The sequence below is a fragment of the Euprymna scolopes genome, chromosome 19, assembly GCF_053919585.1.
Source record: "Euprymna scolopes isolate OS-2025 chromosome 19, ASM5391958v1, whole genome shotgun sequence".
Lineage (NCBI taxonomy): Eukaryota > Metazoa > Mollusca > Cephalopoda > Sepiida > Sepiolidae > Euprymna > Euprymna scolopes.
This window is the reverse complement of record NC_136500.1, coordinates 136,196,162-136,222,441: the sequence shown is the minus strand read 5'-3', so window position 1 is coordinate 136,222,441 and position 26,280 is coordinate 136,196,162. Positions and strand designations below refer to the sequence as shown.

General features: G+C 35.2%; 1 protein-coding gene across 1 annotated transcript in view; it reads left to right on the top strand.

The window, feature by feature from the left end:
* The window catches only part of LOC145239992 (nucleolar pre-ribosomal-associated protein 1-like), a 142,866-nt gene that overhangs the window by 23,932 nt on the left and 92,654 nt on the right, over window positions 1-26,280 (top strand). Inside the window, exons 6-11 of the mRNA XM_080103575.1 lie at window positions 448-585; window positions 5,458-5,588; window positions 10,114-10,315; window positions 10,918-11,055; window positions 15,053-15,226; window positions 17,432-17,525. Coding sequence (XP_079959701.1) covers window positions 448-585; window positions 5,458-5,588; window positions 10,114-10,315; window positions 10,918-11,055; window positions 15,053-15,226; window positions 17,432-17,525 — 877 coding nt within the window. The remainder of the gene's footprint in view (window positions 1-447; window positions 586-5,457; window positions 5,589-10,113; window positions 10,316-10,917; window positions 11,056-15,052; window positions 15,227-17,431; window positions 17,526-26,280) is intronic.

Here is a 26,280-nt window from a genome sequence, read left to right as displayed (position 1 = left end):
TTGTGGCATTTTTGCTTTTAGGTTGTAAAAATGAACTGATTTGTTTTAAATGTTCAATAGTTTTGAATTTGTGGCATTTTTGCTTTTAGGTTGTAAAAATGAACTGATTTGTTTTAAATGTTCAATAGTTTTGAATTTGTGGCATTTTTGCTTTTAGGTTGTAAAAAAAAGGAACTGATTTGTTTTAAATGTTCAATAGTTTTGAATTTGTGGCATTTTTGCTTTTAGGTTGTAAAAAAAAGGAACTGATTTGTTTTAAATGTTCAATAGTTTTGAATTTGTGGCATTTTTGCTTTTAGGTTGTAAAAAAAGGAACTGATTTGTTTTAAATGTTCAATAGTTTTGAATTTGTGCCATTTTCCCTTTCAGGTCGGTAAAAATAAACTGAATTTTTAAATGTTTAGTAATTTTGAATTTGTGCCATTTTTTTTTTTTTTTTGCTTTCAGATCGTGAAAAATGAACTGATGACAAAAAGCGAAAAAGTAAAAGTGTTTTCAGCCGACGTCTTGACTCACTTGGCCAGAGTTTACAATTGGCTTGGACCGAAAACGTGGAAATTAATGCAACAGAAGAAAGATCTGGAGGTACTGAATGATGTGTGTCGGTCTATGGTTTTACCACAGCTAATATTAGCAATACACATGAAAAAATTGAAATAGCTTGAAATATTTCAATATTGGTATGCATAGAAAGAGCTTGATGAGCTAAGAAAGAATCTTTTTAAATTTTTAAAATCTGATTAAAATTAAGGAAGTTATGGCTATTTTTGTGCCTCACACGTTTGGATATTTTTCCCTCTTTAAGACCATATGCGTTTCGTCACATTTTTACACTACTTTTTCAGTAAAAATGTCATATCTTTGTTAAAACACAAGACTAAGAAATGAAATTTACCATATAAGTGTATTTTTGTACAAGGAATCAGAATATGCAACTGAAAATCTCCCAAAGTTTATGGTTTCCAAATAATCTGCAGTAAATGTGCATAAATATGCAGCAATTCCTTAAAAATGCCATGTATCCATAAACAGAAAAGAAGTTGGAGAACTCAAAGTTGAATTGTAATGTGCTTTATGTACAAAAAACTTAAATCTAAACATAAGACCATTTAAAAATGAATATATTGCAATATTTCTTTGGTATTATTGTAGATTAACACCTTCTGTTTAACCCCACTCAACTCCTTCTGACCACCCCTCCAAAATGTGATTCTACCTTTTTAGGAAATTATGTATAAAATGCCATGAAAAACTTTAATGAAAGATAAACAAATTATTTTAGAATTGAATGTAAAATAATTTCCTATTACAGGTCATTCTAGCATTTTAGGGCAGTTAACTGTTTTTTTTTTTCTATGGGAAAATATGCTTTTTTTTTAAATTTTTTAAGATGATTATGTGTAGTTTTAAGAGCGTTTCTATGCAATGAGAATATGGGGAGGGTTGCCATTCGGACTTTGAATTAATTGTAGGGCTAAGGAAAATTATGTGTGAACATACTGAAAACTTGACAGAGACAAAGCTAACAAAAACAATATTAGAGGGGGGAGCGGTTAGTTTCACAAAAATTTAATGTAAAATAATTCATCATTTCCTGGCCATTCTAGCATTTTAGGACAGTTAACCAATTTATTTTTATGTGTATTTTTCTTTAAGGAAGGCTCTGTTTTTTGTTTGTTTTAGATGCTTGTATGTGGCTTACAGAGGTATTTTGTTGGGGGGGGGTTGCCACTCGAACTTAGTGTTATTGTTAGGGTTAAAGAGTGTTTTAGGAGGAGACTTGCCACACATAATTTGTATTAGAGGTGAAGTTAAGAGAGCTTTTTTTCAAAGAGAGCGTTCAAAAATTTGTTGATTTCTATTTTCGAGGTTGAAGGTGTTAATTCCATAGGCCGTTTATACTACGCTGGAGCAGGTTGTAAAAATATCTTTCGCTTAATAAGTAGAAAAAAAAAATAACGAAATAAAAAGCTTCCTAATTGTAGTTTGATGTGTTTTCTAACTGCTTTTAAAATTTCAAGAATATTGATATAGATTTTGAGGGTTTGTATTACTATACACATAGATTCCAAAAAGTTGTCAAAAAAACAAATATATAACAAATAAATGTTATCAAAGACAAGATAAGTTACTTTTCTACCAAACTGGATATATTTTTCGTGTTTTTATTCAATGTAACATGTTTATTCAGCTTGAAAACAGTGTTTACCGATGTTTTGGAAAATTTTAAATGGCGCCCGGCCGCTCGACTCTCTTGAAACGGTAAGTTTGGGGAAAAGAGTTAAAAATAAAAAAGTAGACAAAATACTGCTAGAAACTCGCTCAATATATGTTACCGTGACGTAGGCTGACATATTCGGTGAGCTTTTAACAGTATTTTGTATAGTTTTTTTATTTTTAACTCCTTTTCTCAAACTTACCATGTCAAAGAGAGTCGGGCCGGGCGCCATTTTTAATTTTCCAATAAATCGGTAAACACTGTATGTTTTTCGAGCTGAATAAACATGTTACATTGAATAAAAACACAAAAAATATATCCAGTTTGGTAGAAAAGTAACTTATCTTGCCTTTGATAACATTTATTTGTTATATATTTGTTTTTTGACAACTTTTTCGAATCTATGTATAAACGAGATTTTGATACTTATTTTGATTTTGAAAAAAAAAACATTTGTGGCTGTTCGCAGTAAAACATTGTTTTAATTCGTTGTTCAAAACTAATTTAAAGAATAAAAGTGCATGCAAGCTATATATCTACAAAAGTTTTTGTTTTTTTAACCATGTTTTTAAATTTGACGAGCAATGTGAGAAATTGCAACAGATTCATAATGCCGAATTGGTTGGGATTGTTGTTATTATACATTCTGAAAACCGAATAGTTCTAAACTAATGTTATTCTGATAACAAAATAGCTCTCATTAAACATATAAGAACATTTATATTCATATTTTCATGTTTTTCTTAATTCGTTCTTGAATAAAAATTAAAGAACGCGTGTTGTTTACACTGTGCTGTGCTATGGCTGGTTCTACAGGCTGGAGCTGCTGCTGCTTCTAGTAATACTAACTTCATTTGACCAAATTCGAGAAATAGAAACAATTTTTTTTTCGGGTAGGTCCTTTTAAATTATCAATTACCGCGGTCCTACTCAACATAAAATAATACTTTTAATTGATAAAGATAGTAAAAAGATTGATTTACTTACTACTGGGTGTCCGAAGAATTTTTTTTTCAAAATGTTCAATACTCGTCATATTAAAGTCTTATTTTTAACACGACAAAAAAAGAAATGGTCAAAAATATTTCGAACACTTGACAGTATTAAGATTAACACCTCTTCTAATTAGTTCCCAAATTTCATGACGAAATTCTTCATACAATCACGGTACGGACCTTTAGAAAACAGGGGGGGTTATTACAAAACCTTAACGAAAACGCCATTTTATGACGTTCACATTTTTATCACTTTATTTGCTTAAATCTCTTAAAATATATAATGTACATTCATATTCATTAATTCATTTGAAAGTATATTAATTTCCGAACAAAACAGTAGTAATTTGAAGACTTGAAGTGCTTTGGTTTAAAAAATATGGCTATTTTAGTAGAACTACCTTGAAATCTGTGATTATCCAAAGCGTTTTTTCGTCCGTGTGTATTACTACTAATATGTGGCACGTTTACTTTGCCTGATAATAGTTGATTTGTCAAGGGAAATTATACATATACAGGCTCTTTTTTGTTGGATATTTTTGCTAGCAAATGTGGTGTACAAGCATGTTTTACACTGCCCCCTACCCTCTGGATGAATGTGTGTGTCTGTCAAAAACTTTCGACACACGCGACAGATCCTGAGGAGATGGGTATCATCTTGAAGCTTGGCGTCTCGGATGACAAATATCAAAAAATTGGTTGAATATTAATTCCTTCACTCGTGGGGTCGCTTTTTTTTTATCAACATTTTTGTAAATAATCATCCCCTTTTGATTGATTACTCTTAATTCCAGTGCTTGCGACTTCCGACGTTGGTTTTTTTTGTTTTTTAAACTTCTTTTCCTCCTTCGCGTTACAGGTTCGAGCCTGCCTGCCTACTACTTTTTTAACACATCGCTCCACCCAAACTGTCTACTGTTGTTTTGATCCCCCGCTACTGCTATCACCTTTCTTATCCCCCCCCCCCAGGGTTCCTTATTACACCACCTCGATACACCCGGGTAACGCTGGGTACCCTTGCTAGTATATCTATAAAAGTGAAAATGTGTGTGTGTATTGTGAGGACACATCTCAGCCTATATACTCAACAAATTTTTTATTTATTAAATTTGGTATATAGTGTATTCAGATATGTGGAAAACTTTTTAATCAGTTTGCATCTGGAAAAAAAAGGGCTGTGATAGAGGTCAGAATTGAAAAATTGGTATGTGGGAGTCATTTGATTTCATCATGCTGTTTCATGTCTGCACATGATATAATCATGCATTTTTTTTTTTCAAATGCTATAAATGGTGGTCTTTTTGTACCGGGTTCATGGCAGTTGAATCCTTGTTATTATAGCAATTTTTATCTGTCATGGGTACACACATCATGAAGATTTGTTTTCTTTATTTTTGTTTTTCTGTTGAGGCGAATTAAATTTGTAAGAAGTTTGTTTATCCATGGATTTACTCTAAATAACGTGACTAATATAGGAACTAATATAAAAAAAATGAAAAAGTCATAATTAAAAAAAAAATATAAAAAAAAATTAATTCACATGACTTTTGGAATATGACATCTTCATTCCATGAAAAGTATATACACCATAAAGATTAATTCTAATAGGCACTATATTTAAAAAAAAAAGTGGAATCTATGTAACTAATGTACTTCCTAAATTCTACAGATATAAATAGCACAATTAGTCTTTATTTGAACTTTTAATAACAAGATTAAAAAAATAAGTTTTTTTATTTGAAATTTTTTATTAAAAATTAGTGATGGGACAATGCCAAAATTTTTCCCGATTCCGATACAATTACAGAGTCCGTGCTAAATTCCCGATTCCAATTCTTTATAAATTTCTAATTTATTTAACTATAAGATTGATATTTCTCCCGATTTTCATAAAAACATGTTAAATATGCAGATATTTTCCTAAATACACTTGTGGAAGGTGATCTATCGATTTTAGCTTTACTGGTGGTTTAAAATCAATAAACATTTATCATTTTATCATTATTACCAGCAATGGATGATTTTGGTTTAAACAAAATAACATTTTAAAAAAATACAATTAAAAAAGTTGTTTTGACATAGGAAAATAGGCATCAATTTTTTCGATACCCCCAAATCTTTCGATTCCAATTCCGATAAATGGTCCCAACACTAATTAAAATACAGCTAAAAAAATTGTGCAAGTTTATGTTGCAATAAAAAAAATGGTAGTAGCCTCATGTGTTTTCTTTGTTTTCTTTCCAGTTTCAAGAGATTGAAAAAACTCCCGCCTTGGAATCTGTGTGTAGTATCGTACACTCGCTACTTTTAGATCTTTGTACGTCACCAAAACATGGAATCATCTTTTTTGATAAGACATTTGGAACTTCAGGACGGTAATTTATATTTTATTTTTTTTTTTTTTGTTTTAGATTATACCATAAAATTATTGGTGCTCATTACAGATGGGTATTTTTGGCAGCATTTAAAATTAAAAAAAAAATAACAGGATGAAGAAAAAAAAAACTCGAAAAAATCACATAATTTGATCAAGTAGTTTTATTTTTAATTAAGAAAGATCAAGTAAACTTGATCTTTCGATCGAATCGTCCAGTCGAAGGGCAGACGATCCTAATCCACATGGAAACTGTCAAAACAATTGCTGATTATCTCCCCTTATATTTTAATTTTTTATTTTTATTTCGGACTATTAGTCTCATCTTTATTAGTTGTTGTTTTTGGATCTTTTTATTGGTTCACAACGTTTCGGCCAACTTCCTCTGGCCTTCGTCAGGTGGTAACCGCGACGGATAGGAACTTCAAATCTCCTAACTGCATTCTCAGCCATCACTGCCATCCGTAGTTGTTGTCGTCTCACCACATTTTTTACCAATTACCTGTGGCACGTTAGGAGATTCGAAGTTCCTATCCGTCGCGGTTACCACCTGACGAAGGCCAGAGGAAGTTGGCCGAAACGTTGTGAACCAATAAAAAGATCCAAAAACAACAACTAATAAAGATGAGACTAATAGTCCGAAATAAAAATTAACATATAATGCTCATCTCAAAAAAAAATGAATTCCAATTAAGGAATAATATATATATATCTCCTTATATTTGTTCTCTTGTAAAACATGGCCTTGTCTGTCACTTATAAGTTACAATAGTAGCTTCCAAATTATGCAGTCAAAATTACCTGAATATTACTGAATTATTAAAAAAAAAAACCAACTTTGTGTTAGCAGGTGAACAATTGCCACCATCTTGTTTAAATCAAAACAGAAAATTACCTCCCTTTTTAACTCTCCTGTGTCTATGATTATTTACATCGAATTCTATTTTTTATTTTCTTTAATAATTAATTTTCTATCTTATCGATTTTCATATTTTTGGGACCTAATCATCTAAAAAAATATGAGAAATACGTAGATACCATTATTTTCATGTGAAATTTAGTATTACGATTTCCTGAAATTTCATTCCAATAGTGTAGAAGCGCCTTTTTATTTTTCTGAGAATATATTTTACTCAGCCAATTACAACAAGTTGTAAGTGACACTCTTCTGGAGGTTGACGATAATCCAAAGAATACTATTGCAACTTTTTTAGCGATAAAAAGGGGGAATAACTCTAAATAAAAAGAGTAAGAGTTATCATCCCTTATAGATCTTTGAAAAGACTAGAGAGTTAGAGAACCGAAAGCCGGTATAATCCAATTTTAGCGTTATAAATTCCAAAGAATTATTTGAGGATGGCCACTATTGCCAAACAAATTATTTTTCGCTAAATAGTATTTTTTGTTTAAAAAATTAACCATTGTTAGCGTAGAACAAAATATCGAAGCCGGTCATTTTGTTTAACTTATCGCCATCATGTAAATTGAAATATAAAAATGTTGGTTTCTCTGTCTTCAAAAAGTCATCCTTAAATCTGATTGGTCCATTTTTTTCTTCGAGAGTGACCTGCCCTTGGATTTTAAGTATTTAAAGTATTTTCCGTTTTGTAAGTCAATTTTCTTTTTTTGGGGGGGGGTATTTTCCCTTTAAAATAAAACAAACAAAGAAATTATTAAACAAGATTTGAGCAAAATAAAATAAAACAAACAAAAATATTATTAAACATTTATTTTAGATTTGCATGGAATCAAATAAATTCATTTTATTCTGTAAAATAAATTTATTTTTCTGCCTTTGCATCAAACAAACCCTTATTTTTTTATTTATTTTTTTTTTTCCTTCACACATACCTCCGATCGCCTGGGAAACACCTTTGCGTCATGGTTTCAAACCTGCTTGCCTACAAACCTTTACTTTTTATTTATTTTTTTTTTCTCCACACATCACACATACCTCCAATCACCTGGGCAACGCCGGGCACCCCCGCTAGTCTATTATATAAAGGGCAAAGAATGTGTGTGTGTGTTTGTCTGCCAAAAACTTTCAATATACACGCCAGACCGTGACAAAATTGGTATCATTTTAAAGCTCTATGTCCCGGACGACAAATATCCAAAAATTGGTCAAAAACATCAATTCTTTCACCGTCAACTGAGACGGTTTTTTTTTTTTTTTTTTTTTTTTTTTTTTGACGTCTACATTTTTGCAAGGAATTCAAACCTCGTGTCAACAACGTAGAATAAAAAACATTATTTCAACATTCCGTGACATCACAATCATGGTAGACGCATCGATTAAACCATTTGCTTTTTTTTCAACTCCTTTTCCTCTGGTGCATTACGGGTTTCGAGCCTGCCTACTACTTATAATTTTTTTTTTTTTTTCCTTCACACACCCAGACAACGCCGGGCACCCAGGCTAGTGATACATAAAAAGAAAGAATTGTTATTTGAGTATTATCATCACATCTCTTTAACAATACTTCAGGATGGGCAGTGTCTGGAAAGTATAAACTAAAAGGCAGTTAACGAACGTTTATGCAATGTCCACAACTTTCATCGTTTAAACACTCTGGAATGACTAAGGTCTGCGCCAGAATTGAGCGTTTATTAGTTCTTAATTCTCTTCATTTTCATGGCAATTGCTGGGTGGCTTGGAGGTAAAGGCTTAGCAAATAGTCAAAGGTTTTTTTTTGTTTTGTTTTGTTTTTTATTATTTACATAGGCATCACCACTTATCAAGGCCAAGAGGCCACTCGAGGATAAGGGTAAAAGAGTGTACAGTAGAAATTGGACAATATAGTAATCGTTATTAATGGAAATTCGGTAAATTTGTTAACTTATATAGAACGGCTCATCAAAAACTTGTTTACGTTAGACTTGAAGAGAACCATATTGTAGCCAGCTGGAAAGCAGGACAACGGAAGACAATTCCACAGGCGTGCAGTTCTAAGGAAGAAGCTTTGCTCATGGAATCTACGTTTAGGTTTAAAACTTGTTTCCTTCAATAATTACAAGAAACCTTCCCTACCGCCAATAGCAATGGCCAGTGACTCTTTATCTGAAAGTACATCTTTTAAACTCCTCGGCCTAACGTTTACAAGAAACATGAGTTGGAACAATTACATTGAGAACATTGCCAGGACCGCTGCGAAGAAGGTGGGTTCTCTCTACCGTGCTAGAAAGCTATTAACACCTGAAAGTATCCTGTACCTCTATAAGGCCACCATTCGCCCATGTATGGAGTATTGTTGTCATATTTGGGCTGGTGCATCTGCCACTAGTCTCTAGACAAGGTTCAAAAGAGAGTCGCCAATCTGATATGTCCTGAACTGTCAGCTAAACTTCAGCCTCTGTCCCATCGACGAAATGTTGCATCCCTCTGCCTGTTCTACAAGTACTTTAACGGTGAATGCTCTGACGAACTGCAAACACTTGTGCCCCCTCGACGTAAATACCCCTGACAAGCAGCTAAACCCCACCCCTGCACAGTATAGATCCCTAGATGCAAGAGAGCCTTCTACTCTAGTAGTTTCTTCCCCAGAACGGCTAGACTTTGGAATTCCCTTCCGGGTCCCTGCTTCCCCGACTGTACCGACATGCAGAAGTTCAAGTGTAACGTAAACCGACATCTTGCTGCCCAGCTTCCTACTCAATACCCCTGATGCTTATATCCCTGATAGTAGCCCCCTACAACAAAGTGGCAATGTGTCTTGTTTGGGGTGAAAATGCAATAAAAAAAAAAAAGATAAAGAGTGAGGGAAATTAGTGATAGTGTTTTCTGCTAGACGGGTGTTTCTTGTGAAAGTTTGGCGAAAGGTAGCTTCGAGACTGGGTTTGAATCTCTCTAATGGCAGGAATTGTCATCCTACACTGATAATTGCGTAAGTATGAAACACTAGTGTGTGTAAGTATAAAAGAATAATTCTTATTTCATGATATATGTGTGTGTGTGTGTGTATATATGTGTGTGTATATGTATGTGTGTGTGGTATCAGTATAGAAGAAATAGCCTGAGTGCACAATTATGTTTGTAAACGCTGACATTTTTATTTAAATGATCATCGGCTTCACGGTAACACTAGAAACTCTAAATCAATGTTCTTTGTATGTCTTGCTTGCATCATCTAGTTTGGGCACTTAATGGGAAACTGCGTTAAAGACAACTTTAACGAGTGATCCATTTTTCTTAATCATGATGGGTTCTGGTTGCCTTCAGAGAATGTTCGAAATACCAGATTTATTGACTTAGATTTTTACTTTCATGTTTCATCTACTACCCTTAAACTGCAACTGTCTAGATCACTTCAAATCCTTCTGAGCCTAATCACATGACTAAATGAACCAATCAGATATTCACCCTCGTATATGGAGGCTTAAAACCTTGTTAATTATATTGAATTAATCTATCTACATTTAGCTGTAATGTATTATTTCAAGTAATACATTACAAGTCAGTTTTACTCCAACTGATATTTTGTTGTTTTTATGTTATTTATTTTTACTTCTATTTATTCTTTCCGCAGTGATCCAAATCATACGATGCGTCTGTTCCTACAAAACGTCCATATCATGCCGTATTTGGAAGATGCATATTTGAAAGAACTTGTTCTGAAAATATTCCAAGTTTGTCCTGAACAAATGCAGCCATTTTTGATGCAGATTCAAAACTCAACCACACCTCGACCGACTCTGGGTTGGCTGCGATGTATGGATTTCTTAGAAGATGTAAGTCAGATCTGTTTTGTACCGAATTGTTCGGGGAAGAAAGGCATATCAGTTGGTGTTTTATGCTTTCAAGGAGTTGCATTTAAAGAGTTGTGTATGCTATTGGAGGCCAATCTGTGTGTATGTTTTTTAGGTTTATAATAGTTGAGGTGTTTGCTTTTGAGGTATGGCATGCAAGTCAATCATGAAGGCTTTTGGGGTTTGATGTTCTAGTTGATTGTGGGGCATGCTTTTGGGATCTGCCATGCAACTCGATTGGAATATGTTTTAGAGGTCTGTCGTGCAAGTAATTTGTGCTGTATGCTTTTGGAATCTGTTGCACAAGTTGTTATTAATTATGAGTCATAATGAAATTGCTTTCTTCACTTTATTGATAACATAATCATTTTAATCATAATTTTATCAAAAACATAATAAAAGAATAATATACACTAAAAAATAATAATAAAAAACACTAAAAATAATTAAAAAATAATAAACACTAATAACACAATGAACACTAACTGTTCATTCACTATGAATACTTTTTTTTAATCTTTTAGATAAAAAGTTTTATTTTTTTATGTAACAAGTTGGTTTTAGCAATTTTTCATTTCTTATAGATTTTAGAAATTCTACCTGATCTTCCACTTCCTCTGAAGACTTCCAGAAATATTCCTGTTAAAGAGCTTCTGGATTTGGTTCAAAGTGTAGTGCTGCCGCCTCAAGAAATTCTTCAGCCGATAATTACATCAGTTGGTGTAAGTTTTTATATATTTAAAAAAAATTCTTTTTTTTTTTTTTTATTTGTTGGATTTTAATGAAATTTGAAAAAAAAGTTATTTTGTCTTGGGAAATTAAATTATTTTAAACAAGCGGGGGTACCCGGCGTTGCCCGAGTGTTTGTTTCCGCATATTATATTTGCATGAAATATCTTGATTTTTAATCCTATTAAGGTCAAAATCATACGGGGGAAAAATGAGTTCATTTTATTTATATAGAGATTAAAACTTTTAACATTTTCATGTCAGTTTATTTGTTATTTAAAAATTGATAATATTTATAATTGACATGAATGAAAGATGTATATAGGCAATTAATTCCTATTTCAGTCACTTAAATAAATTTGGATTAAAAAGAAAACGCACACTCAAGTTAGATTATTTTGTGTGTGTGTTTTTTTTCCATGACATTCGCTTTTCATTTTGTTTTTTTTTATTTTTGCTAACCAACAACAAAATCACACGTGAATGGGATGTCCAAAAACCAAAATATATTTGTCAAGCAAAAATATCCGTTTATGCTGCCACCTAAAACTCTCAAACATACCTAAATTTGCATAATCGTATTATTGCATCTGAAGAGTTCCATGTTCATAAACCACTGCTTCCTATAATGGACGCATGCAAACCATGGCCACTTATTTCTATGTCTCTCCATACCGTTAGCACATGAATTAAAAAAAACTATTTGATCAACAGTTGATAATAAATTGTTGATAATAATGTGTATCTTCGATTGTTTTGTATGAATGAAAAGTTTTCTATATTATGTGAGCACAGTTTTTAGGGTTTATATTGTACGAATTTAAGCTTGATAAGAATTACATTGTGTTCTGTTAATAATTTTTATATCAAACTTGGTAAACCGCTTATCAACCATCACCACTGGAGACGGGAGGGATGAGAGTTTTAATAATATGGACTGAAAATTTGTGTGTATCAAGTATTCTTATTTGGCCAAAAGGACCCATAGCGTAGGAGATAAGGTGCCAAATAATAATCAGTTCTAAGTGAGAAAAAAATGCTAAAAATATGATTACAAATAACTTTAGACGTGTACCTAGTCATGGCTGACAATTGTTGTATTGTCATCTAACTGAATCAATCTATAATATAAATCTCACCTGTCTGTCTAAATGTATGTTTGTATGTCTGCCTAAAAATTTCGATAGAGGCGACGGATTTTCACAAGATCAGTATCGTTTTGAAGCTCAACCTTTCGGACGACAAATATCGAAAAATTAGTAAAAAAAAAAATTAATTCCTTTACCCATGACTGGGCAGTTTTCTACACTTTTTTGCGGATATTTTCGAAAGTCATCCCCTTTTTTCGATTGAGTAACCTTAATTCAAACCATTGCAACTTTCAGTTTGGCGATGGACACAACAGCAAAGGCGTCATGTTTTTTTTGTTTTTTTTTTTACGTTCTTTTCCTCCTTCGCGATACGTGCTTGAGCCTTCCTGCCTACTACCACTTTTTTTATTTTTGCTCAACACACCTCCAAACCTGGGCAACACCAGGCATCCAGGCTAGTTAATATATACTTCTTGATTAATTAACAGGGCATATGTCTGTACCTACGTACATTGTATTTGTGGTGTAACGGTCTAGTGTCTTCATGTTTAACTTAATGGCCTGTGACTCATCTAGTTGCATTGGTGTGTGCTTGCGTGTCAACATATATACATATACACGTGATAACATACCTGATCTGCGGCTGATCACTTCTGGGGGATTCTTCAACCATCTTGGTGAGGCAGACCCAGGAATTTCTTATAGCAGAAAGGAGGGATCGATGGACTCTCGGCTTGGGAGATTTTCTGGGTCTCTGTTCTGAAGGGAGACTCGTTTAGTTCATCCATCTTTCTTGGCATCTCGAACCCAACTCAAACTATGCTTGCGCAAACTGGATCACGTGACATGTCACGTCCCCATTTGCATGCTTTCTGGTACAAACTGACTGGTAAACACGGTTCGACACCTGTCAAAAATGTCACCATTCAAATTCTCTGCTATCCACTCATCGCTAGATAGATAGATAATTATATAGATAATCAATAGATAGATAGATACACAGATAGATAGATGGATAAATAGATAGATACCACAGATAGAGAGGTAGATACACAGGTAGAGAGGTAGATACAGAGAGAGAGAGGTAGATACAGAGAGAGAGAGGTAGATACAGAGAGAGAGAGAGGTAGATACAGAGAGAGAGAGAGGTAGATACAGAGAGAGAGAGAGAGAGGTAGATACAGAGAGAGAGAGAGAGAGGTAGATACAGAGAGAGAGAGATACAGAGAGAGGCATAGATACAGAGAGAGAGAAAGGTAGATACAGAGAGAGAGAGATACAGAGAGAGGGATAGATACAGAGAGAGAGAGGGATAGATACAGAGAGAGAGAGAGGTAGATACAGAGAGAGAGAGATACAGAGAGAGGGATAGATACAGAGAGAGAGAGAGGTAGATACAGAGAGAGAGAGAGATACAGAGAGAGTAGATACAGAGAGAGAGAGAGAAGTAGATACAGAGAGAGAGAAAGATACAGAGAGAGGGATAGATACACAGAGAGAGAGAGAGAGAGGTAGATACAGAGAGAGAGAGGTAGATACAGAGAGAGAGAGGTAGATACAGAGAGAGAGAGAGAGAAGTAGATACAGAGAGAGAGAGAGGTAGAGAGAGAGAGAGAGAAGTAGATACAGAGAGAGAGAGAGAGAGAGAGGTAGATACAGAGAGAGGGATAGATACAGAGAGAGAGAGAGAGGTAGATCCACAGATAGAGAGGTAGATAGATAAATTGTTAGATAGATAGACTGAGAATTAACTGCTTCTATCCAGCTATTATCTAACACAATGTGGTTTAAATGAAGTGTTTTGCTCGAAATTCCATACAGATTCCAGATGAAGTTTTGAGCTTTACATTTGTGAAAATGTAAAAATGCCAATCAAGATAAGAGTAGTTCAAAAAATCTAAACAATATATAATGATAATGAAAAGTGGAAAATTGAATGGTTTTCTTTTTGATTGTATTCACCCCTAACAAGGCATATTGCCACTTGGATGTAAGGGACTACTATTTGGGACCATGTCTAGGAAAGATTAACAAGATGTTGGTTTACATTACATTTAACCTTCTGCATGTCAGTACAGTCAAGGATGCAAGTAGCAGGAAGTGAATTCCAAAGTCTAGCTGTTCAAGAGAAAAAAACTCTTAGAGTAGAAAGCTTTCTGGCATTTAGGGATCTCGACAGTGAAGAGGTGTGATTTTATTGCTAAGTGGGTTTGTCAGGGATATGTACATCAAGGAGGCACAGGTGCAACGAGTTCATCAGAATGCATTTCATTAAAATACTTGTAAAACAGGAATTCAATATTACAGCAATGTTTTCTGGGATTTTTTTTTTTTTTATGAAATTTGATGAAAGTGAAAAATTTAATAAAACTTTTACTTTTTTTTTTAATGAAAGTTAATGAAAATGAGAAATTTAATAAAACTTTTACTTTTTTTTTTAATGAAATTTAATGAAAATGAAAAATTTAATAAAACTTTTACTTTTTTTTTTAATGAAAGTTAATGAAAATGAGAAATTTAATAAAACTTTTACTTTTTTTTTTAATGAAATTTAATGAAAATGAAAAATTTAATAAAACTTTTACTTTTTTTTTTAATGAAATTTAATGAAAATGAAAAATTTAATAAAATTTTTACTTTTTTTTTTAATGAAAGTTAATGAAAATGAGAAATTTAATAAAATTTTTACTTTTTTTTTTTAATGAAAGTTAATGAAAATGAGAAATTTAATAAAATTTTTACTTTTTTTTAATGAAAGTTAATGAAAATGAGAAATTTAATAAAATTTTTACTTTTTTTTTAATGAAAGTTAATGAAAATGAGAAATTTAATAAAATTTTTACTTTTTTTTTTAATGAAAATGAGAAATTTAATAAAATTTTTATTTATTTTTTTTCAGTTTACCAATCTATGTATAAGACACCGATGTCTACAATATACGTTAAAACTAATGAAGAAGTTGGAATTCGTCATCGAATACTGTACAAATGGAACATTCCAGTCTGAAAGCAAAGTGTTCACAAAAGCTGATGTGGAAATTTTCACGGCTCTCTTCATGGCTCATGTTAAAAGGGTAAATATTAAATATTAAAGATTTCATAAAAGAATAAATTGAAAAAAACTTGCTTCTGGTCCTCCCTTAATGAAATGAATTATCTTCAAGTTATTTATTATCAGTGCGAAATAAGACATTAAATATGAAACCTTGTTATAATCCATTCAATATCACACAAAGAGGCTTATTCTAACAGAGCACGGACACGTGCATGCGAATGCTGTCACAGTCAGGAAAAGAAGGGTTCGTACAGATTTGAAAACTCCTTGAATTTTGACTTTTGCCTTGAAAAGGCTTTATTTCTATTATTACCTTGAAAAATCCTTGAAAATATGGAAAATGTTTTGAAAATATCTTGAAAGGCATTGAAAATTGTATTCTTTATGTCCAATAGAAATTTGTGTCAAAAAATAAATACTATGAAATTATTTTTCAAGTATTAATAAAAATGGCATTAAAATATTTTTTTTAATATTGAAAATAAAATCGAAATACATTGTTCTGAAATTGTTGACGCACAAGTTAGTGACATAACCAACCTAGTTTTCAATTATCGCAAATGTTTCTCAAATGAACAAAAAAAAAGTTATTTTTAAGACCCAAAAGAAATAATGTTGATAGAATTTGTTCACTTCCCTCCCACACTGGGAAGATGAGACACAAGGTCAAATTTGAAAAGCCGGCACTCTAGAGGTAGAGCAATCTGGCCTGCAAAAAATGCCTCCCCACGTTCCCTGGTAGAAGCACCTCCAGCGATTAGCAATAAAGTAACCCCTTGACAAAGCGTAATATTTCTTTTTTCTTGGGACAAGAAACATACCTCAGCCAATGGCTTTGATTCTGGTGCTGAGACAAAAGCCTCTGCTAAAATTTTCACAAAAATACTGGCCCTGTTGGTGGGGCATTAGAATATGCCGACTGCCCTCCTGCAGAGGGTAAAAGTCATCAATGGGGGTCCTGAATATGACCTTAAACTATATCCAGTGGTGAGGCCCCAGCTTGTGGGCTTTGGGGAGTGTTGAGCCACCCTTTAATTACCATTGCTCCCAGGTCCACTCTGATCTGGAGTGGTAGTACCTGTTAGGGTCCCAACTATGGGTTAAATAGAAACCGACGTGAAAACAACAAATATATTCTATTAAAAAATGTTTTCTTCAAAATCTTTGCATTCGGCATTAAATAACCTGAAAAGGGTTGATATGCCATAAAACAAAAACAACCAACCAATCATCCACATCAACCTTCTTTTGTATCTCCCATTCTTAAAAAGTTGTAGTGAATAATACATAGCTTACCTGGGTGTAGCTGCCAGAGGTGAGGATGCTTTTCCAACAGCCAAGAAGAACAATAGCCTTATGGTTGTTAATACTAATAGAGTAAGGTAATTGTTATAAAAACCTTCCTCCTTTGTGAAGAGTAACTTCATTCTTTTTTTTTTTTTTTAATGTTACTGTGGTTACAAAACCTGAGAAGAAGGTCGCGAAGAAGATTGTATTTTTTTCGCAACCTCACTTCAGGTTAGCTACTCTCGATTATATGATTTTTTTTTCAACAAAGGTTAAGCTTTACACCAGTATTAAGGGTGCTTCTTCATTATATTAGTGAAATTTGAAAATCAAAATATTGAATTTCAAATAAAACCACTATGTCACAGTGATGAACATATCCAACAATTACAAAATATGATAATTATTAGTGAAAATAATTTTAAAAAACACAAAAAACTAGAGAGTTTGGATCGTAACAAGGGAGGATATTCTGTAAATTGTAAGCCAATTTAGCAAAACTCAGTCTTCACTAATTCTCTTTGAAATCTGTTTTCATTAATAATTCATTTTTTAACTTATCGTTTTTTTGTAATTTTTGGATATGTTCATTACCGTGACATGACAATTAAGTAGATGCCATTGGTTTTAGTTGAAATTCAATGTTTTGATTCTTGCTATTATACTGATGAAGCGCTCTATTACATTATAAATTTATTTGTTAGTCAAGGGAGATAACTCTGAGTGTGACAGTTATTTGCGCTTCTCATCTACTTGTTTTTTTCTATTTTTGATTAGGTTTTGTTTGTGTTTGTATTCTCAGGAATAAAGTCTCTTTGTACCTCCAAACGGTTCTGTGTTATACATCTTTATTTTCTGGAATTAAGGTTGCCCTAATCAACTTGTAGGAATTTAGCATGGTTTTTTTTTTTTGGTTTTTTTTACTTTTTATTTTTAGGCACTTCCACCCATGAAGACGATTTTTTACTGCTGGCAGGAAATGAACAAGGAAAAAACTGAAACTCAACTGTCAGATTCACAAAATATTCAAGGTTAGTTTTTTATTAGGTTTGTGCAAAAGTTTTCACTGATTCATCTTAAAAATGAAAAACTGGTTTTGAAAATGTTTATTCATAACAGAAATGACCTTTGCTGTTTATAACTTGATTCCATCTGTTAATGAGTTTATAAATTGTAAACATTTTTAATTTATAAATTGTAAAATTCTATAGGTTATAAATTGTAAAATTAAATACGAATTTAACTTGTGTCCCATCTTTTCTAGTGATGTTAACCTAGGACCATCTAAATGGTTTTATAATCCGAGGGGTCTAGATCAGGAGAATATGTAGGATGGGACAAGATTTCCTAACCAAATTCTCCTTGATCTTAGGTCAGTAATGCTGTGTGAAGACAATGATGATGGAAAATGTAGTCCTTTCTGTTGACTAAAGAAAGTCATTTTCAGGTTAACATGGGTGAGAATATTTCTGAAAAATATGAACGATGTGTCAATAATCTGAAAAAAAAGTTATAAATTATCGAAGGTATGTATGTGTGTGTGTGTGTATATATATATATATGTATATATTGTATATATAGTGTGCAAGACTCTTTTTTGAACTCTGCCTTGGAGTTAGAGACTAGTAGCAGATGCATCAGTTGAAATGTCGTAGCAATACTTCATGGATAAATGATGGGTTTGTAAAGGTACAGGATACTTTCAGATTATAGTAGTTTTCTAGCATGGTAGAGAGAGCCTGCTTTCTTCATAGCAGCCTTGGTAATGCCTTCAGTGTATTTTTTTTTTTTTTATTTTTTTTATTTTTTTTTTTTTTATTACATTTTCACCCCAAACAAGGCAAATTGCCACTTTGGTGTAGGGGGCTACTATCAGGGGAAACAACTACTGGGGTACAATGTAGGGATTTGGGCAGCAAGGTGTCGGTTCACGTTACACTTGAACTTCTGCACGTCAGTACTGTTGGGGAAGCAGGGACCTGGAATGGAATTCCAGAGTCTTGCGGTTCTGGGGAAGAAACTATTCGAGTAAAAAGATCTTTTACATCTAGGGATCTCTACAGTGTGGGGGTGGGATCTAGTAGCCTGTCGGGTTTGTCGAGGGTGCTCACGTCGTGGGGGCACAAGTGATTGCAGTTCGTCAGAGCATTCACCACTAAAATACTTGTAGAAAAGGCAGAGGGATGCAACATTTCGTCGATGGGACAGAGGCTGAAGCTTAGATGCCAGTTCAGGGCCTATCAGGTTTGCGACTCTCTTTTGAACCTTGTCAAGGAGCGAGAGACTAGTAACAGATGCACCAGCCCAAATATGACAGCAATACTCCATACATGGGCGAATGGTGACCTTATAGAGGTACAGGATACTTTCGGGTGTTAGTAGTTTTCTAGCACGGTAGAGAGAGCCCACCTTCCTTGCAGCGGCCCTGGCAATGCCTTCAATGTAATTGTTCCAACTCATGTTTCCTGTGAACGTTAGGCCAAGGAGTTTGAAAGATGGACTCTCAGATAAAGAGTCGTTGGCCATTGCTATGGGTGGTAGAGAGGGTTTCTTGTAATTATTGAATGAAACTAGTTTAGTCTTGGCAGCATTGAACGCGACCAACCACTTTTGTCCCCCATTCCACTACAGATTGGAGGTCTTCCTCTAGTGTTTCTGCCATTTCTTTAGAAATGTGTTCATTCGTCTTCCTGTCGTGTCTGCCATAGAGTGTAGTGTCATCAGCATATATACCCATCTCTGAGGCAATGTTGTCGGGGAGGTCATTTATGAATATCAGGAACAATAGAGGTCCAAGGATAGACCCCTGGGGCACTCCCGCATTTATATCATATTGTTTAGATGTGCGACCGTCGAGGACTACCTGGATTTTTCTCTTATCTAAGAAGGATTTAATTATGTTAAGTATTCTACCAGTGATACCGTATGATCTGATTTTACTGAGGAGACCCTCATGCCATACCCTGTCAAAAGCCTTAGATATATCTAGAGCTACCGCTCTGCCTTCCCCCGCTTTGTCCAGTGAATGGTATATACGTTCAGAGATCACAGTGAGGATGTCTGCTGTGGAATGGGCTTGTCTAAATCCATATTGTTTGTCAGTCAGTAGTTTAGCATCTGTAAGATGATGGACTAGAGCATGGTTAATTATGGTCTCAAATATTTTGGCAAAAAGTGGGAGGAGGCTAATGGGGCGATAATTTGATGGGTCTGTCCTTTCGCCAGAATTCTTGAATACTGGTACAACAGAAGCAGTTTTCCAGCAGCCCGGAAAGCAAGCTTCATTAAGACATTTGTTGTAGAGTTTGGAGAGAACTGGAGCTACTTCGGCTGAGCACTTTTTTAATAGCACAGCTGGGATAAGACAGGGTCCACATGCTTTTGAGGTGTCAAGGTTTTTTATGATAGCATGCACCTGAGCAGGGGTGGTTTTCAGATCGTCTAGTGTGGCGTCTGTCCGCATAGGAAAGTCAGGTAGGGGGTGGTTGGAAGGGTCCAGTGTGGAGTTTGAGGCAAACCGACTGGCAAGCATGTTAGCCTTGTCGGTTGCTGAGGAGACAACCTCGTGATTGTTGGTTAGTGGGGGAATTGTTGATTGCCCATTATTCACTACACTGTTGTAGATTTTCCAGAAGTCTCGAGTTCCTAGTTTTTGTGCTTCGATGCGCTTTTTAGTGGTTTCCGTAAATTCTCTCTTAGCTGTCGCTATTTCTTCCTTAACGTTATTTCTAGCTTCTATATACTTCAGTCTGTTTGAACTGGACTTATGTCGGTTAAACCTACGGTATGCATGCTGCTTTTGAGTAATGGCAGTTGCACAAGTCGACGTAAACCATTGGGGAGAATGGGGCTTACTATAAAATTTCCGCATGGGAACATGCGCTTCGATTGCAGTTTTGAACCAGTCAGTGGTCTCGTTTGCACATTGTTCAGTAGGGAGAGAGAAAATATTTTTCCATGGAGCATCTCTAATTAGTTCCCTGATGGCTTCCCAGTCAGCCTTATTATAATATCTCGTTGTTTTGAGCACTGGCTCTTCAGTTATGGGTCTAGAGTTTAGGGCGATTTCAACCATTATCACTGCATGATCAGCGTTCCTGAGTGGGCTGTGGGCCTTCGTTATGCAGTCATCGGGAACTGTGGTCAAAAACAGATCTAGAAGTGATGCGTGTTGTTCTTCCTGGTCAGGGAAACGGGTTGGAAACGTAACACTTTGTGATAGGGAGCGAGATATAGCGAAGCTATGGGTTGTGCTGCCCGCTGCATCTGTGTGAGTAGAGAATCCAAGCCAGTTTTTGTGGTGGACATTAAAGTCACCAAACACATGTATTTGTGCGCTAGTGTCGAGGGACAGTGCTGTGTCTATGCTGTCAGATACTTTGTTTATTATGGAGCAGTCCTGAGTCGAGGGAGAGCGGTAGAGAAAATAATAGTAGCTAATACTGTGTTGCACGTTTAGTCTAAAGCACATAAAGGCTTGATCATCTGTTTCTAGGTTTGTTTCTCTAGTCAAGGGAAGGGTATTACGAATGTAAACTCCAAGTCCGTGCATATGTCTGTCAGAGTCCTTACGGCAAAGTGGGAGATATCCAGGCATGTTAAAGTGGTTAGAGGGAATGGAGGAGTGTAGGTTAGTCTCACTTAGTGCTAAGATATCCGGGGTATTTGTTAAGAGAAATGCTTCAACATCAGCTAAGTTAGTTCTAAGCCCACGGATATTTGTGAATGAGAGCCTCAAGGGAGGAGGCAAGTTGAATTTGTTTGTCCCTAATCCTGGTTTAAGCTTATTTTTAGATTGTACTGTCGTCATATTTTTTTTTTTTAAGAGTTTCGGTAAGGGGGAGCTAAACAAGAGGTTATGCGGAGCTTCAGACATGCATCACAAGTAGACCATCAGCTGACCTTTCTCCAATTAGGATTGTGGCCTCAGGAAAGCCCACCGGGGATGAGTGCAGGGTCCCTTTCCATGCGCGTCATGGCACTGCAAACAACCCGATATTATTCAACTGTTGATGGAGCAGCCGCTCTAAGCGCTACCAAAGAGTTAGGGCTCCTGTACTACCAGTCGGGAACAGCAGCCAGGAACTGTCAATCCGGTACCCTCAACCCTTTAGAAGAAGGTCAACCCAATCTAATCGCTCAGGCATATCTTATACTCAAGCACTCCCAAATGTTCAGTTTTAGGGGTGGGGCATGCTGGGAATGGGGAAGAACGGCGTTCATTGCCCTAGCCAGGAAACATGATCTACCGCTGGGTGTTTCTGTCGAATCACTGAGATAGTGTCTCTGCGCTTGACTAATAGGCAAAGAAGGAGTATGGAAGCCGGGCGATAGACAGAGCCTATCTACTCCTTAAGCAATTTAGGTTTGCAAACCGGTGAATTTGTTTGAGTCACCAGCTCTAGGAAGGTTGTCATCCAAGACTGAAGAGGCCTCTCTCCCCTTTGGTTTAGTTTCAGAGTTTTCCTTCTCCTAGACGGATGATCTGGGAAGACCTACTGGGTCCGTCAGCCCTGAGAGGGTTTTCTCCGCGCCTAGGTTCTAATCCAGGTATTTCTGCGACCCCGCGTTGTTAGTGTTACTGGGTTAGTTTGTGGGGGATTATATCTCTACTGATTAGGGACATGCTATTTACTTGTTAATGGATAAAGGGGGTGGGTGAAGTTCATGCAGTGTAAGCGTCTATGTTTGTAAGAGGGCTTGTTAGGGAGGAGATAATGTGATTTTAGTCTTACCCTTTTTTTTTATTTTATTAATGTTAGCTTAGGTCTAGTATAGTGTTACAGTATGAGTAGGTATTAAGAATTGAGCTACGAGTTGTGCCCGAGCTATTTTAGATGATAGGAGGGTTAAGATGTAAGTGCAATATAGCATGGATAAGACAGCAAGTTTTGAGTCATGCGTAATTAGGTGAATAGATATATGGGCAGGTTTTCAGTAGGTGCGAATAGAGTTGAAGTTGTAGGTATTTTTTAGTAAGAGTCATGGGGCGTTTTGCATAACAAGGAGTGTCGTTTCAATAACGTAATTAATCGTTGCAAAACTCGAGGAGACAGTTGTGTAGTGCATATTGCTTTGTTTCTGAGTACTTTGGCTGTTAAGTACCTGCCTTTGTGTGCATAGGCTGTTAAGTCCCTTACTGGATAGGAATGAGCTGTAATGCATGCCTTAGAGGTAGAAATGTATAGATGTTTAGTGATGGCTATTAAAACATTTTGCATGTGAGGGATTAGGGGCTGGAAGTTAGCAATTCCACTACAGATGCGGAGCAATGTGGGAGTTTAGTGGCGGATAGGTTGGAAGGAGTAGATTGTTAGCGTTCAAGAGAAGAGGGGTTATTTATTTACAGATGGATTTCCATTAGGATTTTTGAGTTACAGGTAAGGTTTAGTCTGAAGAAGGGAGGAAATTTTTTTTTTTTTTTTTTTTTTTTATGCATGCAGGTAAGACAAACGCAATCGTCTTGGAGGTAAAATGTATAAGATTTCGTAGCTAGCTATTAGGTTTTTCCCTCCCAGTTATAGGGACAGCTAGTTCGTTGGGATTTGGAATTGTAGTCATTAAGGTCAGGCGCAGAGTGTTGCATCTACTCAGAAAATTAGCCCTAGTATCACAGCTGGGATTATGTATATTGCAGTTACAAATATAGTGCAAGTCAAATTATGAGCCACGTGCAGTGGTTTGGTATGGTATGGGTATCATGGAGGACACTTTAATACAAGCAAGCGTACGGTGATTGCATATATTAAGTATACTACTTAAATAAAGTTCTTCTGTCTTCTATAGTAGAAAGAAAGGTGGTCCTAGCTCTTCTATATTCTTGCATAGGCTATTCGTTATCGAGTAGAGTTCTTCTGACCATAAAAACGGCTCGCGTGGGACTAAAGTGTTAGAGACCATTTTTACGCATATGTAATTAAAATGCATTAAATAAATACATTTAAAGAGAAGGTATACACAGTTGGTAAAAGCAAAAAGAGAAATAAATAAACAAAATGAATAAATAAATAAAAAATAAAGTAATAGAAGAAACGACTCGCATGGAAGCAAAGAGTTAAAGACAATATATGCGCATATAGTTAAAATACATTAGTCAAAATTAAGAAAAAAAAAAAAGCAGTTGCCATTTTGGTAATATTAGGATTTGTTAAATTAACTTAGCTTATATTGTTTGCCCATCTTCAAAATTGTCGCGTCTGTCAGCGAGCGTAACCCTGTTCTTAGTGTGACGGTAGGTGGGGGCTTCACTTCCTTTCCCCGGATTTTATATCTATTTATAGTTTATAGTGCGCACATGTGTATGGTAATTTTACTTTTTTCTTTTTTTTCTTTTATTTTTATTTTTATTTTTTTTAGGTTAAACTTCTGTCTTCTATAGTAGAAAGAAAGGTGGTCCTAGCTCTTCTATATTCTTGCATAGGCTATTCGTTATCGAGTAGAGTTCTTCTGACCATAAAAACGGCTCGCGTGGGACTAAAGTGTTAGAGACCATTTTTACACATATGTAATTAAAATGCATTAAATAATGTTCCAAGAGTAGTGGTTGATGGGAAAAAAAATCAGATGCCCGCAGTATTAATGCTGGAGTCCCTCAGGGGCCCATCCTGGGCCCAACTCTCTTCCTGATCTACAGGTCCTGGATATGACCTAAAACTATATCCGATGGTGAGGCCCAACCTTGTGGACCTTGGGGAGTGTGGAGCCACCCTTTAATTGCCGTTGCTCCCAGGTCCACTCTGACCCGGAGTGGTAGTATCTGTTAGGGTCCCAACTATGAGTTAAATAGAATCTGACTTAAAAAAATATACTCCATTAAAAATCGTTGCTCAAAATAACTAGATTCGGCATTAAATAACCTGAAAAAGGTTGATATGCCGTAAAACAAAAACAACCAACCAATCCTGATCTACATCAATGATCTCCCAAAGCACATACTTAAATCATTCATCGACATTTATGCCGATGACATGACCATCTATAGCAACACATCAAAGGCCATAAACGACAAAGTTCTCTCTGATTCTCTCTCCTCTGATCTCAAGTGAGTGGTACAGTTGAGGAAGAGGTGTCTGGTTACCTTTAATGTATCTAAAACCAAGCTTCTATCTTTACAACATCAACGCTCTGATCCCCATCTGGCATCAACTGAAATGGATGGCTCTCGTCTTGGGGAGGCTCCATGTTTTTACAAGCTTCTGGGATTGACCTTTACTCCTGATCTGAAATGGAACACGTACATCAAGTCTGTTGCCAAGGTTGCTGGAAAAATGGTGGGATCCTTCTACCACTCCAGAAGATATCTCACTACTGATGCTATATAAAAGCCAAGTACATCCAAGGATGGAATACTGCTGCCACATCTGGGCAGGAGCTGTTAAAAACAGCCTATCCTGCCTTGACAGAGTACAAAATAGATTTTGTAGTTTAGTGTTTCTCTTCCCTGCAACCTCTCTCCCACAGAAGAGACGTTGCGAGCCTGTCTTTGTTTTATCGTTATTTCCATGGCAAGTGCTCGTCTTACCTCCAATATCTGGTCCCCCCTCGCCAAACTTTCACGATAAACACCAGTCTAGCTGAAACCACTGTCAATAATTTTTCCCACTCTTTCTCTGTGCCTAAATCAAAATGTAGATTCCATGAACAAAGCTTCTTTCTTAGAAGTTCACGCCTGTGGAACTCTCTACCACTTGCCTGTTTCCCTCCTGACTTCAACATGAATGTCTTAAAGTTCAACATAAACAAATTCCTAATGAACCGCCCCCTTAAGTAATGACACTTTATCAAATCTCCAATACTAATGAATACTGCAACAGTATCCCATTGATTACTGTACATGCAATAACCCTTATCCCCGAGTGGCTTCTGGGCCTTGATAAGTGGTGACCTCCATGTAAAAAAAAAAAAAATGTTCCTTGTGAATGTTAAGCCAAGGAGTTTGAATGAGCTTTCAATAGTGTATCATTAACCATGGCTATCAGTGTTTGAGAAGGTTTCTTGTAAAGGTCATTTCAAGTTAATATGGGAAGAGAATATTACTGAAAAATATGATAGTTTTACTTATTTTAATCAAACTTTTGTTCTCATCTTAAGTGTTATTTGCTCAAACCTTAAAATCTCAACTTCATTAGAGTTACTTCCCCTTGGACAACAATGGTGGAAAGAAACACAAAACCAAATCCAAGAATGCGAACATATCTGTATAAATGATGCTTTAATAAAGTTGATATGTAACACATTTCATGAATGTAACACATTTCATGAATATAACACATTTCATGAATGTAACACATTTCATGAATATAACACATTTCATGAATATAACACAATTCACAAATATAACACAATTCACAAATATGACACAATTCGCAAATATGACACAATTCGCAAATATGACACAATTCACAAATATGACACAATTCACAAATATGACACAATTCACAAATATGACACAATTCACAAATATGACACAATTAATAAATATAATAACAATATATATAACGCAATTCATGAATATAACACAATCCACGAATATGACACAATCCACGAATATGACACAATCCACGAATATGACACAATCCACAAATATAACACAATCCATAAATGACAATAGTTTAAAATACCCACAAACTTTTGCACCGTGATATTTGTTTTCAATCAGATTTTCATGACCTTTAATCTCAATTTTTTTTTTAATTGCATTTACATCCAACGAAGGCACATTACCACTTTGACGTAGGCAGTACTATTTAGGACATAATTGCAGGGATACTATGTAGGGAGTTGAGC